Below are 20,043 nucleotides of genomic sequence, written 5' to 3' on the forward strand. Positions count from 1 at the left end.
TGATTCTTCTGTTCACCATCCCATCAGGAATATCAGAGAGCCAGAGTTAGAATTCAGAAAATTCAGTTGGAGAGAAGCGCATGACAAAATGTTTCCAATTTGAGACTTCTAATTATTTGCTTTAGTGAACAAAATTATGGAGAGTGTGACTTTGAAGTGGAAGGTAGAAATATTAAAATCAATGACGAGAAACCAACAGCAACATCGAATGCCAGCAGATAGCTTCCCTGAGGTGTGTAACACACCATCCTGCTAGCTCCATCCCCGTTTTATGGGATCGCTGAGATTCAGAGAGGGTCACTAACTTGCTCAAGGGTTACACAGCTAGTCAGTATTGCTTCAGATATTTATTCACACCTGTGTTGCACCAAAGTGCCCCAGAGAGTAGAGGCAAGTTAAGGAATAATCGAGTGCCGTGGTTTATTTTGTTGGCTTTGGCAAAAACGCAGCTGATTTATCTCATGGTTCATGTTTAAAATTCATGCAAATTGTGTGTTATACTTGATCATATAGCCGTGTTATTTTTATATCAGGACAAATACATTAAATTATTCATCAACTGAATTATTTAGCTTTTCTCTCCCGACATGGACACTTTGGAAAGACGTGCCTTTTTTTTTTTTTTTTTTTTTTTTTTTTTTTTTTTGCTGTGGCTTCCTAAATGCTCAGCACCCAGCCACTACCACTGGGAGAACATCACCCCGGTTTAAGAAACACAAGGTCCGTCTGAGTCCGAGGGGCAATTATTTATATGTGGCCTAAGGACCTAGTTTAAGGTAGCACAAAACTGTGTTTTAACCACAAGTGTAAGGTGGCGAAAGCTGTCACATCTGTAACATTCATTAGTTCATTCGACAACCGAGAGTGTGCCAGGCCTAGCTCCCGCCACGGGGCCAATCCAGCCCCGGCTGGGGCACTGACCCGGCACTGCAGACCCCCCCCCCAACCCGCCACCGCCCCAAGCGGTCAGGGAGATGGGACCAGACAGATGCGGGGCCGGACTCCACCCTGCCCGAACCCCAAGCCGAGGGGCCGGTCTCACTGACCTTATAAAAGTCCGAAAGCCTGTTGGTCCCAACTTCATCGTCCCCTTGATCCCCAGGAACCGGATAAACAAATTTGCCATCCTGTCCACCAGGCGCAGGTAGTTGAATTGCTTGGCATACTTGGGGAACACCTGCTTAAGGCAGATGGAGGGCAGGTGGGCTTCGGGATCCGTGTTGCCGTCGGAGGCACTGGCCGGCTCAGTGTCGGAAGGATCCTCCTTTGCAGCTAATGGCTTCGTAAGCTGCTGAGACCTGAAGTACACGAGCAAGTAATGAACCAATAGGTGCAGCAGGAGTCATAGGACGCAGCACCTTCTCACACATATTCTCCTCTCTTTACAGTTCAGATACCTCAGGAGGTGTTATCACGGACACTGATTTCATTGTACAGACCAGGGGCCTGACCTCAGAGAAGCGAGCGGCTCAAGCTCACATAGCTAGTGTGTGGCAAGGTCGGGACTCGAATCCAGGACAGAGCCAGGACCGTCCTCTGTTCTCCCATCCTGGTTTCCCAATGTGGACAACTGCCTTTACCATACTCGTGATTCAAGAGAGTACTCTATTACAGAGCAGCCTAGGTTTGATTTCAAACTCCTACTTGTGGGTAGTAATCGAATAATTAAGAAATATAAAAAATCTCATTGAGGGCTGGCAACAAGCCAGAAGCACAGTTCAATGAACAATTTGCAAAGATACATCAGTTACCCAATTCTAGGAATAGGCACAATTACGTTTTCTGGCTTAACTATTTTCTTATTTGGAACTCATACAAAAAACAAAAAACAAAAAAACCAAAAAACATGATTATCATGTTGTGATCCCCGAGTCTGGATATTTTATTCTGAAGTTATTCTGAGAGTCAAGAAAAGTCACAGCTAAAACTCCCAGATAGCCACCTCTGGCTTGGAATGCTCTTCTCACCTCCAGACCCACATATTCATCACCTGCTGCACCTTCAGGATGGGCCCCAGTCACCCCAGGCTGAAACACGTGCCCATTTCCCTCACCCCAAATCTACACTCCCCATCTCCTTCACCGTCACCCCCACCTGCCAGCTACCCAAGCAGAAAATGTCAGGATAAATTCCAGGCCTACCTCCTCAGTATTTCCTGACTGGGGAGCTCTGCTCTCCCCAACCTGGGTCTTGTGGGCTCTCCCCTGGACCATACCAACCGCCTCCAGCCTTTCCCATCCATAGACCCATAGACACTGGCACCTGAGGCACCTCTTTTTTTTTAATTAAAATTTTTTTTGAGAGAGAGAGAGAGAGAGACGAGAGAAAGACCGTGAGCAGGGAAAGGGTCAGAAGGAGAAAATCTTAAGCAGGCTCCACGTGAAGCCCAAAGTGGGGCTCGATACAACGACCCTGGGATCATGACCTGGGCCGAAATCAAGAGTCGGACGCTCAACTGACTCAGCACCCCCGCCGGCCCGCCCCATGTCCCCTGAGGCACCTCTTCTAAAGCAAACCTGGCTGGGTTGTCCCTCACTACAACTGTTTAGGGATTCCCGAGTGCCTACAATGAAGCCCATCCTTTTCATTCTGGCGCTCAAGGCCCTTCTCGATTTCTTCTCCGTCCTCCTCATTTCCTATCACTACCCCTAGATAGGCCTGGGGTGCTCCCTGCACGCTCCCCTGGACCGGAGACTCGGGGCCCACTGCACCCCGGCTCTCCTCCACAGCTGGTGCCTCTCTCTGCCCTTCCTTGCAGCTTACCTCGCTCTCCTGCCTGCTGTCCTGCCCACAGCTGGTCCAGGGCCAGGTGTGACCTTTTCCACGTGTGCATCCATTCCTGAGACAACCCTGAGCAGGCTGTACTTGGTCAGTACATACTGCCCAACTGGCTAACTGATCCGGGAAAATTCCAACCACGTCACATGGTATCGAGCTCAAGGCCACTATCTACACTTTTCTTTATTAAATGGCCACATCCCCCGTGTTCCCACTTGTGAGCTCACCACCAGTCACCAAGTTGGGTCGTCTTGGTATCTTTGTACCTGCCTTCCTTGGCCTTTGAGGTCTTCCCCTGGCCCTGGCTGCCCGGCACATTTCTTCTGGTCCACTTCCAGAACCAGCTCAGATGTCTCCTTGACCACACCAGTGACTCTTTCCATGCTCCACTCCTGTTCCTTGGACTTGCTTCTTTGTTCCTCTGGTCAAGTGCCACTGCATTTGTCTGTAGACCAGTCCCTCTTACCACATCTCATTCAACTCTATCTCTACAGGACCTGGAACGCTTTTGGCTTTTGTGAAAAGTTTCGTTGAATTTGTTGAAGTGGGCAAGTTTGCTTTTAATGGCAAGCCATGCCTCAAGTAAGATACCAAGGTTATGATGCTTTGTACACCAGCTCTTTTTTTTTTTTTTTTTTAATGTTTATTTTGAGGTGGGGGGAGGGACAGAGGGTCCAAAGCAGGCTCTGCACTACAGCAGCAAGCCCTGTGCAGGGCTCGGACTCACTAGTCACGAGATCATGACCCCAGCCAAAATCAGACGCTCAACCGACTGAGCCACCCAGGCGCCCCCAGGAAAACAAACCCCTTTTGAAGTTCAGCCGTGTGGATGGTTCTGGGGAAACAAACGCTCAATCTCACCAGGATTTCTCCTGAGAAGCACATGCTCTTGGGTGGGACACTGAACAATCTCCTTTCAGCTAAGCTGGTTTTATCATCATCTCCTTGAATTTCAGGACAGTACTTAAAAGTCAGTGGTTACTTTTCAGGTGAAATGACATGTTTCCACACGAAGGTTACAGGAAGACAGATGAGGAAAGAGTAGTAGTGTTCTGGAAATTAGCTCTTAAATTACTGGAGAAGTGGCAGTTGCTGACTTGCTAAGTACTCATTAGGTTTTTGGTCGAGGGAAGGTTTGGAAACGAACAGTTTGAATATGCTCTGTGACAATGAAGAGAGCTCCGAGAATCCTTCAATCAGCCGTCCTATCTCCAGTACCTCGCTGGCTCTTCACGCAGCCCTGTGAGGTGACTGTCACTCTTTGAAAAAAAAAAAAATTTTTTTTTTCTTTTAATGTTTATTCACTCTTCGAGAGACAGAGAGAGACAGAGCGTGAGCCAGGGAGGGGCAGAGAGAGAGGGCGACACAGAATCTGCAGCAGGCTCCAGGCTCTGAGCTGTCAGCACAGAGCCCGACGCAGGGCTTGAACTTATGGACTGCAAGATCATGACCCGAACTGAAGTCGATGCTTAACTGACTGAGCCACCCAGTCGCCCCGAGGTGACTGTTACTCTTATGCCTTCTGTTCTGGGTAAGAAACCGAGCTCCAGCAAGGTTTGTCACAGCTGAACCAGGATTGTAAATCAGCCCTTCTAACCAGGGCTCGTTCGTTGCCCCTCTACTGTTAGAAAGCACAGCATGGTTCACAGGGTGAGCCACAGAATCCAAAGTACTGTTATTTATGTTGTATTTTAAATAGTTGGGTTGTTTTTTGTTTGTTTTTAGAGTATAACGGTCATCCATGCTCTTTGCAGACATTTTGAGGACGTATAAAAGAATCGAAATCATTTGTCACCCACAGCTCAGGGATAAAGACCACTATGTTTTGGTTTCTTATCTATAGTTACGAAGTTAGGATCACATTGCATATAGTGTAAATCCTTCTTTTCACACTTTAAGTTACATCCAGAGTATCTTTTTTTTTTTTTTAACATCTTATTTATTTTTGAGACAGAGAGAGACAGAGCGTGAACGGGGGAGGGTCAGAGAGAGGGAGACACAGAATCTGAAACAGGCTCCAGGCTCTGAGCTGTCAGCACAGAGCCCGACGCGGGGCTCGAACCCACGGACCCCGAGATCGTGACCTGGCTGAAGTCGGACGCTTAACCGACTGAGCCACCCAGGCGCCCCACATCCAGAGTATCTTCCCGTGGCATTAAACACGTTTTCACGAAGGTAATTTCTCACGGATGTGAAATATTCGGTATTAAAGCCAAACCATAATTTAATTAGCCGCCCCCCTTCAGTTGGCTATTGACTGTCTACATGGCCTATTTTTAAAAAAAATTTTATTTATTTAAGAGAGGGAGGTTGGGGGGTGGGGGCAGAGGCAGAGAGAATCCCAAGCAGGTTCCACGCTCAGCGCAAGGCCCGATGCGGGGCTCAAACTTACGAACCATGAGATCATGACCTGAGCTGAAATCAAGAGTCAGGCGCATGTCTGAAGCCATCCGGGTGCCCCAACGTGGCCTGTCTGTGACTAAATGGAATGTGGTGACCGGTCCCTAAGTGAATGTGCTCCCTCTCAGAAACAGGACACATCACAGCTAGCAGCAGACTTGGAGGTCCTTCTGGGCAATGACACCATCCATTTTTTGGCGTGTGGTCTAATGCATGCAACGTAAAAGGTGCCATTTTAATCACTTTAAAGCGCACAATTTGGTGGCATTTAGTACATTCACAGTGTTGGGTACGCATCACCTCTTATCTAGTTCCAGAACATTTCCATGACAATGCCATTTCAGAGGAGAAACTTCAATCCCGGGCAGATAAGGCCACTACCATCAGTGGGTCACTTAATTAGCAGATGGTCCAGGGTGGCGGCCTTTGCTTGGGTTGCTCTGGGGACGGGGACCCCACCACCTCCAGGGGACCTCTTGGGCTGGGCAGGCTTTCCCGCTGATATGCATGTCGGAGGAGGCCTCTCGCCAGCGTCCTCAGCCTGCCACAGGTTCTGCTCCAGAGCCTCGCAGATGGAGTGGCTTTTTTTTTTTTTCTCCTTTACGTGAGCCCTTCACATTCTTTCAAGGGCTGCTGTGTTTACTGGCTGACTACCTCTTCCCTTCCTTCCTGAATCCCAATTAATATGCTCAAGATGACAAGGGCCGTCTAAGCCACAGATACAATTTTCATGGACTCAAAACCACAAATTTAGGGGGGAGTGTTTTACTCAACTGGAAGAAGGCCGTAAAGATGTAGCTGATACAGAAGAAGAGATAAAACAGTGAGAAATGGTATCTTTGCTTGAGCTAATTCCAATGATCACATCGAGATCCAAGTTATCACAAATACTGTAAAATCCTCTTTTTACTTAATAGCATTTTAATGGAAACGGCGGGTTTATGAAATAAAAGTGACTGGTAAAGAAAACATAAATCAAGCTTACTAGTCCTTTGGGGTAATTTCTTTTTTTTTTTTTTTTTTTTTATTGAATTTGGTATATCCTTGATTCATTAAAATTCTGGAGTGTTTTATCTATTATCGCTTTTCAAATAAAATGGGATTCTTTTTTATTAAAACTCTTGTGAAAAACCACCTAACTTTTATTTTGCCTGCTATGTATTGGGGACCTACTGTACGTCAAGCATTGGGCCCAGCAACTTGCTTCTAGTACCTCATTTGTTTCTCGTAACAATTTTACGAGGTAGGCGGAAACTACGAGGTAGGTGCCACTTTACAGATTAAAAGTCCAAGACCCAGAGAACCAGAATAATTGCCCAACCTCACAAATCAGTAGTGGAATCAGAATTCATACTTTGGACTATACCACTACACATTCCGTGCTTAGCTCACTGTATTGTTCTTGTGCTAATTGGATTTAAATCCAACCAAAGACTTTTTTCCTTAGGCAGACGCTCCATAACAGCCCCAGAAAGCAACCAAATCGGAAGGTAGATAAAGCAAGGTCAAATTCCAGTGTCGGAGAAAGTGCGCCAAGTCTCTCAGAGAAATAGTCACCATTTTTAGTTAAGCAGCCCTTCGGTAATTTTATTTGTCTGAGGACTTCCCTGTCCCAGGGGCCTCGGTGAGGTGGACACAGTTCTTACCACCCCAGAAGCACGTGACCACGTTGTGGGGGGAGACAAGACCCATCCATAAACAATGAGTGAGCAAGGCGGAAGTGGCCAGTCGAACATGCAGAGTGGGACCTAGAACATATGGAAGGAGGTTGGTTTGCTGGGTAGTATGCATGAAGGGGAAGGGGTGGGAATATGAGCAGGAAGCTGGTGGGGGTGTCTAGGTCTCATAGGATCTAGGATGTGAGACAAGGGTGTTTGGATTTGGTAGTGCCGGAGATCAGGAGTGGTGGATTTAGGGGAGGGGAGTGGCAAAATCAGAAGTGTGGTGAAGGTGAATGAGCCTGCCAGCAGCACGAGTCCTGAATCGAGGCAGGGGACTGGACGATGTTAGGAAGCTACTGGAATATTCCAGGTCAATCATTCTGAAAGCGTACATCCCCGGCCAACCGGGATCGGCATCACCTGAGATCTTGTTAGGAATATGAATCTTTGGCCCTATCCCAGGCCTGTGGACTCAGAAACTTTCGTGAGTGGGCCAGGCAATCTGTTTAGCAAAGCCTCATGGGTGATTCCAAGGCAGGCTAAGATCTAAGGATCGCTGGTTCTAGGTGAAAGAGGGTGGATTTGGCAACGGCTTGACCATGGGGGTCAGAAAGGGACAGAACACCCTGGATCGTGTTGCTGGGCAATCCGTGGGTTGGCAGGAGAGCCTCGTGGGCAGTGGTGGTGCTGCACCGAGGTAAGCAGGCTCCTTTCCCTGCCATTTGACCGAGACCTGTCCCCACAGTCACTTGGGGATTTAACTGCGCATTGTCATTCCTAAAGAAACTGCTAACCGTGTACCAAAGAAGTGCCTTAAATTAGCCCAGCAGCTAATTTAAAGAGCTGGAGGGTGAAGTCACTAAAAATAAACGGAACTACCACGTAGCCCAGCTCTGTCACTTGATGAATCTCTGCCATCGCAGGGCCCCATTTGCTTGATGGTGATGCGATGCTATTTGAACAGAAGGCGGTAGATGATAGAGTGGGCGAGGCAGGTGTTTCCAAATTGATGAGGCAAAGTACTCAGGGAGGGAACTTTGTCCGATGCTCCAGTCCCTGTAAGGCCCAGGCTGGGCCTACCTGTCCCCCTCCACGCAATGTTCTTCTGAGGGCTCACCTGGCCACGGCCACCTTCCTGGATCACTTCTTTCCCCAGCACGGTGTGACAGGAACAGCAACAAACACAATGGTGACGATATCGGATATTGGCAGTACTTACTATGTGCCAGGTACAGCAGTTTAAAACAAACTTAACCTTGATTCAATCCTACAAAGTAGGTGTTATTATTATGCCCATTTTACAGATGAGGAAACTGAGGTATGAAGATACAGTCTAATTCCGGTTAGAAACCCAGGCAGGCAGGTGCTAGCATCCTTGTTTCTAACTGGTACACGACGCCCTTTCACACACGAGGAGTTACCAGGCACTGAGTGCCCGAGAGTCAGGCGGGACACGGGTAACATCTCGTTTGAACCTGGCAATGATCCTATGACTTACGTACTATCAGTGGCCCCATTTTACTCATGAGAAAAATTAGCTTCAGAGAGGTTACCCTACTTTGCAAAGGTCACTCAGCTATTACATGGCTGAGAGTGAGGATTTGAACCTGGGTCTGTTTGGGTTCAAAGCCCAGGCGCTCTCCACCCTGTCACGCTACAACTCATTGTAGTTACGCACCTTCTCTAGACACACGTTCTCCTCCCTGACGGTGGAGGGAAGTCTCTTACTTCTGGGATGTCATGCAGCCTATGAGGGAGCGTGGCTGCGAGGGCACCCGGTCCAAGCCTAGCCCAGGACTGTTGCATTGCTTAGGATCAAACACACAGCCTCCCTATGAAGCATCCAGACGGATCTGCTTGGGGGCTCGTAACTGACCTCAATGGGACGACGCGGGAGTAACCAGCACGTATCCGGATGGGGCTGGTCCCCGTTGCCGAACAAATGAATCCCTATATTACCATTACAGGCTCACATGAGTCACCGATGCACGGCGTTTGTCGCGTATATGAATTGACAAGGGCCCCAGTGGCGACAGCGGCAGACCGGGTCTCAGTCCCTGCTGGGGACGAGTTCCCAGAGCCCCCAGGCTGGGGTTGCCACAGGACCATCTTCCTGCCAGGCCCCGACTTAACAAAAGGACAAACATGAGGACTTACTCCAGTGCCCCCATCCCCACAGACCCAGAGCGCATGCTATTTCAGAGCGGGAAGGGCCGTCGAGGGTCACGGGGCTCAGCCCTCTCATTTTCCGGATGAAGGAACTGACAGACCGCGCAATACGCTTCTTTCCTAACAGGGCTCTCTCTGCTCCGCCCTTCCGCACACAGCCAGCATCTTGCCATCGTTCTTGCTCTCTTGGTCTTGGGCAGTTAGAGTCAATGAGGCGCACTGTCACGTGGGCCAGGGAGGGGTGATGCCAGGCAGCTCCTCGCCACAGGGCACCAGCCTGCTGCTCCCCTGGAGTCCCGGCTCTGCCCTCTGGAGCCGGGCGACCTCGGGCAAGTCACACAACCTCAAGGAAGCCTTCAGCTTCCTCTTACAAAGAATGGGAATAATAATGGCACCTAACCTACCGGGCTGATGTGATTACAGAGAAAGTGGATGCATCGTGCTTGGCACGGCGCCTCAGTACCTGTTAGCCGCTGTGATTATAATCACCAACTTGATCTCCCGCCATCGTCTCCAGAGGCTCACTGTCTGGTCACCAGGCTCAGTGGGAGAGATCAGCACACATCTCTGGGAACTCCGGAGGCTACGGGGTTTCTTTAACCACCTTCTGACGGTTTGCTCTGCCCCCAGCTCACATTACTAGACACTAGACTGCCCTCCTGCTCTCTGAGCGGGAAATCTCACTGCAAGCTGCACCCGGCCTCTCGTCTCGCCCTAAATACATCCCCCGTATGAGTCTCATCTTCTCGGACCTCACTGGAAAACTGCCCCTCACCTGGCACCCTGGTTCTCTACTGAGGATGACTAATGTCACAAAATAACGCACAGAGAAACGTCACAAAATCACTGCTGTTCCCCCCATAAAGAAAAAGTTAAACCGTGGAGTTAGCAGGGGCCCTGGCGGTCATTGCGTCCCATTTTTCTCTTGAACGATACGGGGAAGTCGAGGCAGACACTCGCTTGGGGTGAGGTGGCCAGCGAGAGGTGTTGGCAAGGGCAGACCCAGTTCTCCTGGCTTCCTGTCCAAAGCATTTAAAAAAGGAAGAAAGAGGGGGCGCCTGGGTGGCGCAGTCGGTTAAGCGTCCGACTTCGGCCAGGTCACGATCTCGTGGTCCGTGAGTTCGAGCCCCGCGTCGGGCTCTGGGCTGATGGCTCGGAGCCTGGAGCCTGTTTCCGATTCTGTGTCTCCCTCTCTCTCTGCCCCTCCCCCGTTCATGCTCTGTCTCTCTCTGCCCCAAAAATAAATAAAAAACGTTGAAAAAAATTTAAAAAAAATAATAAATAAATAAAAATAAAAAAGGAAGAAGGAAAGGGGACAAGAACAACAACAAAAACCAAACCACCGCTAAACTGAAATGCCAGAGTGGCCCCAGTTCGAATTCTGAATGAAAGGCTTCGGACCGCGGAGGCCACCCTGGCAGGCAGGGAGGAGAATTCTTCCTCCACACCCTCCTCCACTCGCCCCCCCCCCCCCCACCAAAGGGCTACATTGTCCCGTCTTTAACCCGACCCGGTGGTTGGCCACCATCTTTCTATGGATGATTGGGCTAGCGCTCAACTTTTCTCAGGAACCCGGAGAAGGACTTCCTGATTTTCGTCGCGCCTGGCCCACACTGGCTGCCCCAGGCGCCCTCGACCGGGCCCTCCCTCCTCGTGAGCAGAGCACTGGCGTGGGGTGGGGGGCTACTTTGCCTACCTCACCTCCCCCTCTCCACGCTCTTCCCCTTCTTTGTGAACGTTCTTTCCGAAATTATCCACGCGAAAACAACTCGTCCTTCACATCGTAGACTTCGCATCGCCTTTTCCAAAAAGCTTTCCTCAGCCTTTGGAGCTGGAAGCAGCCATTCCTTTCCCTAAAACCTTCTGGACTCTCTGTACATCGTCATCATCCTCATGCTCCTCCCAAGATGTAAGTATTGAGCGTTTCATCTCTACCCTGCCCAGAGCAGAGCCCACGGTCTGCATTCCTTTTGTCGCCATCATACCCAAATGGCTGTTGGTATGACTGTCTCTGACACCTGTCTCCTTCCCTAGACTGCGAGTCACGGGAGGGCGGGCCCTGCTGTCACTCACGTATGAATCTCTCTTCTGACACCGTTCCGGACACACAGTAGGTGCTCAAAACATCGGACGGCGAATACAGACGGGCATTGTTTCACTGAGTTCTTACAACAGTCTAGTTAATTAGACGCAGTTATTAACTCGAGTTTACATCTGAGGATACTGAGGCGTTGGGAGGTTAAGTCAGCTGCCTAAGTGATGGGGCTGGGCCCGGAACCCGGGGTCACGTTTTTAACACCGCCACCGCCACACCCCTCCACGTCCGTTGCCAGAATGCATCCCTTCTCTTTGTCCCTCCCAGCTATGGGAAGAGCCTGTCTATCTACAGGAGGAGCCAAGATTTCCTGGTGGCAACGGCAAGGCACCGTCTATGTGACGATTGTAATCAGTGGTTGTATTAGCCTCTGTTTTACCACCTCCAAAATTAGCAGAAAAGGCCAACTTGAGCTTTCATTGTCTAGTTCTGCTAATGAAGGGATCCTTTTAATTACACACTCAGCGCCTGTCTGCAACACAAAGCGTTTTAGTGTTTAAACACAGTTCTGCACCAAAGTATAGGCCTGTGTGAACACAGACGATAAGTGGGGGAAACCATGTGTAGAAGTTATCCTTTGCTTAGACTGTAATTCTTTTTGGCTTTCAATTTTATCCAAACGCAGCTCCTTTTTTGTGGTGCTCCTTTGTATACTGTACATGTGCCCGGTGAACACCAGGTACCCAGGGATTCAGTGGGCATATCCCAGGCCGAATATCCTTCCCCCTTAAATTTTGGATGAAATCTGCTTGATTGGTGGATTTCACCTGTCCCTGATTTGCCCTCGGGGGTCCTCCCCACCCAGGACTGCCTTACGGCTGGCTGGTCAACCCGCAGTGAGGGTGTTGAACACAAAACTATCTTCATTCGTGTCCCAGGGGCTCAAGGCGTGTGTATCGCACTTTTTGAGGCAGTCTTTGTGTGTGTCGTGCTGTTTGCGGTTTTCACTAACGTGAGTGAGGCCTTATGGGGCTGATCCCACAACCTTTCTCAGGCAAGGGTGCCCAGAGTTTGTATTCCTACGTGGTCAGGGGGTGAGAGGGATAACTCCTATGAGCCCCTCCTATGGGCCAGGAACCCTTCTGTACGTTAATTACCCTGGTTAAGCCACATGAGACCTTAAGATAGAGATATTAAGATGGAGATATTCTGGAAGCAGAATGCCTGGGTTGGAATCCTGGCCCTGTTGCTCACTAGCTTGGTGGCTTTGGAAGAGTCTCTTAACATGCTCGTGCCTTGGTGTCTTTATCTGTGTAATGGGGATAATAATTCTACCTACGTCACAGCATCATTGTGAAAACGAAACGGGCTAATACATATACGTAGAGCATTTAGAACCATACCTGGCATGCAGTAAGCACTCAATAAGTGTTAGCTGTTACCAAGCTAAGCTCAGGTTACATGAAGTCCTCAAGGTCACCTGCCTCTAAATGGTCGCATCTGGTAATCTGGCTCTGACTCTCAAGACCTTGTTCTTTCTAGGCCTCCATCGGCGTTCTCCAGTGCCAAGGGGGCTCTCTGCTGACCCTCTGTGAGGACACTGCAGTCTGAGCCCTGGCGCAGCAGGGCGTGGCCTAGAGAAGGTCACTCTGGGTGCTCGATGCGCTCCTGGTCTCGGTACTGAGCGAGCTTCCACTGCCTTTCTGCTCCCACTGCTTCAAACGCACGGCTCTTCCTGGGGTTACCATGACCCTCCTGATCGCCACCGACCTTCTCGGTCTTTCTCCAGTTCAGCTTCTTCATAGCATCTGATGACGCTTTGACCACGCTTTCCGGAACTCTCATTTCCTGGCTTCTGTGCCCATGCCCTGGTGGTTTTCTGTTTTCTGTCTTTTTTCCCTCCTGGTGGTAGAGTGTCCTTTAAGCCTCTGTCCTTCACCTGCTCCCTGCCTCACCCCCCGCCCCCTGGGCTCCCTAGGCCCTCCCATTCACACCCAGAGATGACTGCCCGGATGCCTGTGCCCTGCTCCCCGCCGCCCCCCCCCAACATCCAGGCCCCAATCCCGCACACCTTGCCGAGCTCACTTCAGGTGCCAACCCACCCACAGCCCCCCTCGTCCCTCCCACCAGATATACTCTCCCCTGGATTTCCCACAGCACCTCATTTGCTCCTCTCCTGTGCAATCAATCATCTTCTAAACTTATATTACAGCCGTGGAAGTCTGTGGCCTCTCTCCCCCATAGACTGTGAGTTTGCTGAAAATAGAACCCATTTTTGTTCCCCTAATAGTACTCTACATCTCATAGGCAATGCAAAAGAAAAGGTACGCTCGCTCGTAGATGACTGTGTAAGAAAAGCATTCTTTAAGACAAATAACGTGAAGAATTTGGTGTAATTTTGCCATAGGCAAGAAAACGGGCGGGGTGACCTCTGTGTGTCATTTGCAGCTTCAGGTCCTAGAAAGCCATTTTTTTTGTTTTGTTTTGTTTTGTTTTAAGGGTAATAGTGCAACAATAAGAATTTTTTTTTTTCAACGTTTATTTATTTTTGGGACAGAGAGAGACAGAGCATGAACGGGGGAGGGGCAGAGAGAGAGGGAGACACAGAATCGGAAACAGGCTCCAGGCTCCGAGCCATCAGCCCAGAGCCCGACGCAGGGCTCGAACTCACGGACCACAAGATCGTGACCTGGCTGAAGTTGGACGCCCAACCGACTGCGCCACCCAGGCGCCCCAAGAATTAATGGCAATAAGAATAACAGCCATCCTGGCTCCGCTCACTTCCTACCCGTATGGCCTTGGGGGAAATTGTGTTAGGCTCGGCCTCTGTTTCTCTTCTGTAAGATGGTGATGGACTACAGCAACCCCCTCACAGAGGTGTGGAGGCATTCAGTAGGGTGACGTGAAACAAAAGGCTAGCGTCCTGGCTGCAGCACAGTGAGTGCGAACGAAATGTCAAACAACAATCAGGGACTTCCGGTCAGCTGAAGCCCAGCCAGGAAGAATTAACTGCCTCCTCCAGTCCGTAGCATTCCATCCCTCCAAGAACTTCGGTCCTCACAAAATGAGATTTTTTTTTTTTTTTTACAACACGGCTAATAAATTAGGCATATGCATATTAGCAACCAGGTCCAGAGAGAAAGCCTAACTTTTTTCTCCACGCCATTTGAATTCCCCTAACATAGAGTTGTTGTCAAAATCCATTAAAGTATTAATTTCTTTTGTCACTGCACAATTCCCCAAGCAGACATCCAGACTGTGTGCAGTGGTGTTTCTCGCAGAAGTACTAAATGTTTAGTTATCATGGCACATTTTTTAGATGATGCCTCCCTGATAGCTCGAGAGAGAGACTGCATAGGTTCAAGTACAAGGTTAAGGCAGGGTGGCAGGACGGCAACAGTTGTGGGGATTACACATCAAGCGGGCCTGGGGCTGAGCTCCAGCACTGCCACTTACCAGCTGAGTGGCCTCGGGGAAGGTACTTAGCCTCTCTGAGTACCGGTTTCTTCATTTGCAAAATGGTGACAATAATACTAAACACACAGGGGGTTGGTGAGAACCAAACGGAATACCAAATGTAAAGAACCCCGTAGAATGCCAGACAGATGGCTGGCCCTCAGTGTAAGACAGCTTAAAAATCCCACAGATGTGGAGACGTGCAGACCGGGGTCTAGAGGCTGCTGCGCCCACTTGCCAGCCCCCCCCCCGAGGGGCAGCCTTAAGGAGCAGTGTGCTTTTTGTGACACAACATCCCGGACACGGCACACGGACACTTCTTTCCCAGTGGTTTCTCCGGGCGCCCGTTCAAATGAGTTAAATATCCTCAATTGACCAGCTCACCTGGCGGAAGTGAAAGGTTTCTGTGCCAAGAGGAATGGGGCGGGCGCCCCGCACCCCAAAAAAAGAAAACAAGAGAAAGCCTATCTTTTAGTTTCCCTGCTAACAAGCACCTCCTGGAGCTGAAGTCAGAGCTGGCCTCTTCCTTGGTTGTCATGGCAACGTCACTGACCTACCCTGTCCTGCAAATCCCTATGAGATGGGGAGGGGACACGTGGGGGGGGGGTTCCAGGCGAGCGCCCCCCGGGGGCCCGGCGCGGGCCGGCCCCCGGGCCCCCGGCCAGGGCCCCCCCCCCGGCGGCGGGGTCCAGGTGAGCGTACATTGAACAGAAGCACTGCGAGTGGTACCCTCAGCTGGTTTTCTGAAACACGAAAACCCTGGCAGAAGTGTACCTGTTGCCCGGGGAACGGGGAAATTCAAGTTGTTGCTGTAGTTCCTTTGGTGATCATGGATAGACGTGGAGCCCGGCAGAAGGTCCGTTCCGACCTGGTGAATGAACAGTTCTTGCCTCTTCAGCCATGACGCAGAGACGGGGAGACCCCCGGGCGCCTCTCCTGCCAGGCTCGGTGTCTGGGAAAAGGTGGCTGATGCCGGTACCCACTGCCACTAGCTGTGGTTCAACCCCCAACGTATGGAGTAATTTCCCATCTGGCATCTATTGCCAGCAGAGCAACCGCTTGGGAAGAAACAAGCATGTGCCCATTTTACAGGTGAGAAAATTGAGTGCTGTGACCACGAAGCGGTGAGTACCGACACTTTCACTTCGTCTTTGCTCGCTTGCTCTCTGCCCCCTGAGAAGCTTAATCTGTGATAGCGCTTGAATTTGCCAAACAGATTCAGTTCTTTCCCTTACTCTTAAGCTCTGGGGCGCTTTTAAAAGTCACCTTCCAAGTCCAGCACTTGCCAGTGAAATCCACCCAGGTGTCCCGCTTGCATCCAAGCTGAGCACGATTTGTTCCCCGGCCCCCCAACAAACCTGCTTCTTGCCATTTCCACCCGTGCTGTTTTTGGCAGCTCCTTCCGCTAAGTGAGCCAAGCTCAAAACCCCAGAGTCAGCTCTGGCTTCTCCATCTTCCTCACCTGGGTTCCTGGGGACCTGTACACAATCCCTTTTCTATTCAGAGGCTCTGATTCAAAGCTTCTGGGGAGTGGGAGCAGGGAGCACGGTGCTTAACCGCAGAGGCTGCGGGGTCAGGGCGTCTGGGATCTTGCTGACTCCATGCCTGTGGGCTAAGCGCCTTCTCTCATCTGGTCCTCACCACAGCCGTGTGAGGCTATTATTATTCTTAATATGATTCCCATTCTCGGCATAAGGCATTTTCCTCTGAGACATGAGTGCAGTGACATAATTTGCCCAAGGTCATAAGGATCGGCTGGACACAAGAGCCTCATTCATAACCAACACGCAAAGCTCCTTCCCACGTAGCTGTAGTTTCTTAAGAGCAGGGCCCGTTGCCCACGTTTTGCATCACGGAGTCTCAGGGGTGAGGACCTGACCGAGGGTCTGAGCTCAGAGCCAGCCAGCCCAGGTTTACCTCCCGCTGTGACACTTTCTCATTGTGTGACTTTGGGGAAACAACCAGAAAATACCTAGAGGTCTGTAGCTTGCTGAATAGTGGCCCTAACCCCCAGAATCTGGCAATGTGATTTCATCTGGAAAAGGTCTTTACAGGTGTAATCAAATTAAGGCTCTCGAGAGGAGACTATCCCGGGTTTCGAGTAGGCCCTCAATCTAGGGACAGGTGTCCTGAGAAGAGAAAGGCGGGACGAGACCTGACACAGACACACGCGGAGAAGAGGCCGTGTGAAGACGAGGCAGAGATTGGAGTGACACGGCCACAGGCCAGCAGAGGCGGGGAGCCACCACAAGCTGGCAGGGGTGAGGGCGAGTCACCCCGGGGCGGGGGGGGGGGGCTCGGGAGGGTGGGAGCGCAGCCCGGCTGACGCTGTCCAGCCTCAGAACACGAGAGAACGCCTGTCTGTTGCTTGAGGCCAACAGCTGAGTTGTTTCGGCAGACCGGGGACACCAACCCAAGGTCTTTGTTTCTGAAATGGGCAACCCCACCAGTAACCGCGAGATAACGTGACTGAGAGCAGCCGGAACGGTCACGGGTACAGAGTAGGCCCTCAATAAATGTTAGTGGAACCAAATTAAGATATCCTGAGCCATTACCTTGGAAAACTTCTCCCCAGGACACACCTGGCTGACTGAATTCTGTCTAGAGTATCAAGCTTGTAAAATGTTTTAACTTCAGAACCCAAGAGCCAGAAGGAAGAACCACGGGGAGGATCTCCTCGGAGCCCAGGTGTGGAGGATGAGCGAGAAGCCAGCAGGGATGTCTGTGTCCTTGCAAGGCTGGTAACTAAGTGCTGGCCCTTCTCCAGCTCTGATGAGCCTGTCACGGTGGATTTCACAAAACATCTGTTTCGGGAACAAGCCTGTTGTTTCAGGCAAGCTCTAGAGATAATAGTATGTTTTTCCTATACGCAGCAGTGACATGTTCACTGAAGCTGAATATTTCTAAATGTGACCAATTTCTTAAGTGGCAGGAGCCCATCAAACTCTTCAAGAACTTGGACGGCATGTGGGCGGCCCGGGCCGTTCCCTTGGCGGCCACAGATCGGAAGCAACATTTGCTCCGGCTTGTAGGGGAGCGCTTGGGCAGCAGGCAGGGGGAGTGGGTAGGGAGTTCTCAGAAATGCGTCCCTCTAAAGGTGATCTTAATTCTGCAAGGGAGTCAGGTCCCTCGGCCTCATGCATATGGATGCAGCAGTAGTTGAATGATAACGTGCAATTTTTCTTCCTCACGTTAATTGACTTGGGTTGGCTACCGAGTGTTTGACGAGGAAACGCTATGCCGGCGCACAGACCGATGATCCCCAGGACCCGAACGCAGCTTTGCTGGATTTGACTCACTTCCGGCCCAAGATAAGAACGCACGGGTGCGGCATCCCATGTGAAATGAGCAGACCGTGCCTTGGCATGAGATAGACGGAGCACCAGAAGGCAGACCAGCAGTCAGGGAGGCGCAGGGACGCTTTCTCTGTTGCCCCACAGGCAAAGGGGAAATGAGGATTCGGAGATCCTCCAAGTAGCTTGTCCTCTCCTCCTTTGTCCTTGGGGTAGGAATCTGATCCGAGGAGAGGGGCTCCCGCCCCTTGAGCGGGCAGATGAAGGCCAGAACGCACCTGCCCTCACAGGCCACCTCTTCCTGTCCTGGCTGCTGTGCGCCTTGGGAGTCAGGCCTGAACGATGTGGGGGTACCCAGGCAGCGCCAGCCCACAGCGGGGGTCTGGAGCGAGCCATGCCCCATTCCCATTAGTCTGCTTTAGCCTTGGCCTCCAGAACCTACTCCAGGTCTCTGCATTCCGGGCTCTGCATGGCCCCAGTGTCCTCCCTCTTCTCACCATCTTGAGGCTGGAGTCCCAGCATGCCATGGGGTCAAGCCCCTCCTGCCTGACCGCTAAGCCCCCAAGGCCAGGTCTGTATAGCACAGAAGGCGGTGACTCTTGTCCAGCTTCCCCTGAACACCCTATGCCCCGCAGACTGCTTCCAGAGAGAGAGAGAGAGAGAGAGAGAGAGAGACGGGGCAACACAACCAAGAGGAAAGAGCTTCAAGTCACAGGGACTGGGGGTGGTCCTCCTCCCGTATGTAGACATGGACCGAGCTCTGGCGACAGGGAGTGGTTTCTCCAAGGTTTCCTGGCTTTACAGGTCAGGAAGAGTCCAGGTTTCCCATTTCCCAGTGCAGTTTGCTGTGACAATATCCTTGCCACTTCTTTCAGCTAATATCAATCAGCTCTGTGCAGACAGGGCCGCTGTCTGTCTCGTTCCTGACTCTCTGGCAGCAGCAGCAGCTTGGGACCGGGCCAAGCAGGAGCTCCATAACTGTTATTCAGGCTTGGCTGAAGAGATCTCCTTTGTAAAACAAATCAGATGCAGACCTGTTCCTGAAGCCAACACAAAGGTGTAATTTCAGGATTCTACAGACACCTCAACTACCAGAAGGGAGGGCTGTATCTGCCTATAAAATGGTGCGGAAGTAGAGAAGAGTGTGAAATTTACTTGTCGCGTCACTGGGTTGATTTGTTCCCTGCATAACTATGATCTTGTGTCCGTACAGGATCAGCCGCTGTTTATCAGGGACTGTGGCATCCAGGCCCTGCCCTGGGGACCCTGAACGCAGGTCCTATTTAGTCTTGCCCTCATCTCTGTCAGGTAGACATTATTGGACCCACTTTACAAGTGGCTTGCCCAAAGCCACACAGCCCACAAGCGCTAGGGCATGGATTCTAGTTAGGTCTGTGCTGTTTTACCAAAGTCAGGGAGTTCTGACGTAAGAAAGAGCAATGCTATGCAATGATGTGTAATGATAATTTACTCGGTGCCACGCAAGTGATAGGTGTGAACCCATCTAATTCTCACAGCAACCCCACGAAGGGTCATCTCCACCTTGCAGGTGAGGAAAAATAGGCCCAGAGATGCCAAGTCACTTTGCCAGGGGATCCCAGCCAGTCTGGAACCCAGGGAAGAGTGAGAGGCGGGGAGACCTCAGAATAAGAGGCAGAAATACAAGAGGGCCTCTGGGGCTGGGCTGGACTCGATAGTCATGTGACTTCGAGTAAATTACTTAAAACGAATTGTAAAACATTTTCATAAAGCAGACATAACATAAACTTTACCGTTTTAGTCATTTTTTAAGGGTACCGTTCAGGGCTATTAAGTACATTCATACTGTTGTGCAACACTCACCACCATCCACGTCCAGAACTTTTCCACGTTCCCAGACGGAAACTCTGTGTCTGTTATACATGAACTCCCCATTCCCCGCATCCCCAGCCCCGGCAACCATCATTCTACTTCCTGTCTCTATGAATTTGACCACTTTAGGAACCTCCTGGTGAGTAAGTGGAACCATATAGTATTTGTCCTTTTGTGTCCGGTTTATTTCACGTAGCACAATGTCCTCAAAGTTCATCCACGCTGTGGCAGGTGTCAGAACCTCTTTCCTTTTAAAGGCTGAATAATATTCCTTTGTGTGCACATACATCTTGTCTACCCGGTCTTCCGTCCCTGCATGGTCACTTGGGCTGCTGCCACCTGCTGGCTGTTGTGAGCAGTGCAGGTATGAACATGGGTGCCCTTGGACAAAACGCTTTTG

At 50.7% G+C, this 20,043-nt stretch overlaps 1 protein-coding gene across 14 annotated transcripts in view; it reads right to left on the reverse strand.

The window, feature by feature from the left end:
* The window catches only part of TTLL11 (tubulin tyrosine ligase like 11), a 245,870-nt gene that overhangs the window by 43,392 nt on the left and 182,435 nt on the right, over positions 1–20,043 (reverse strand). For all 14 annotated transcript variants that reach the window (XM_040482200.1, XM_040482196.1, XM_040482190.1 and 11 more), the window contains one exon: positions 1,047–1,298. In XM_040482200.1, the coding sequence (XP_040338134.1) occupies positions 1,047–1,298 (252 nt within the window). The remainder of the gene's footprint in view (positions 1–1,046; positions 1,299–20,043) is intronic.

The sequence above is a fragment of the Herpailurus yagouaroundi genome, unplaced genomic scaffold (assembly GCF_014898765.1).
Source record: "Herpailurus yagouaroundi ecotype Mexico unplaced genomic scaffold, PumYag 160, whole genome shotgun sequence".
NCBI classification, from domain to species: domain Eukaryota; kingdom Metazoa; phylum Chordata; class Mammalia; order Carnivora; family Felidae; genus Herpailurus; species Herpailurus yagouaroundi.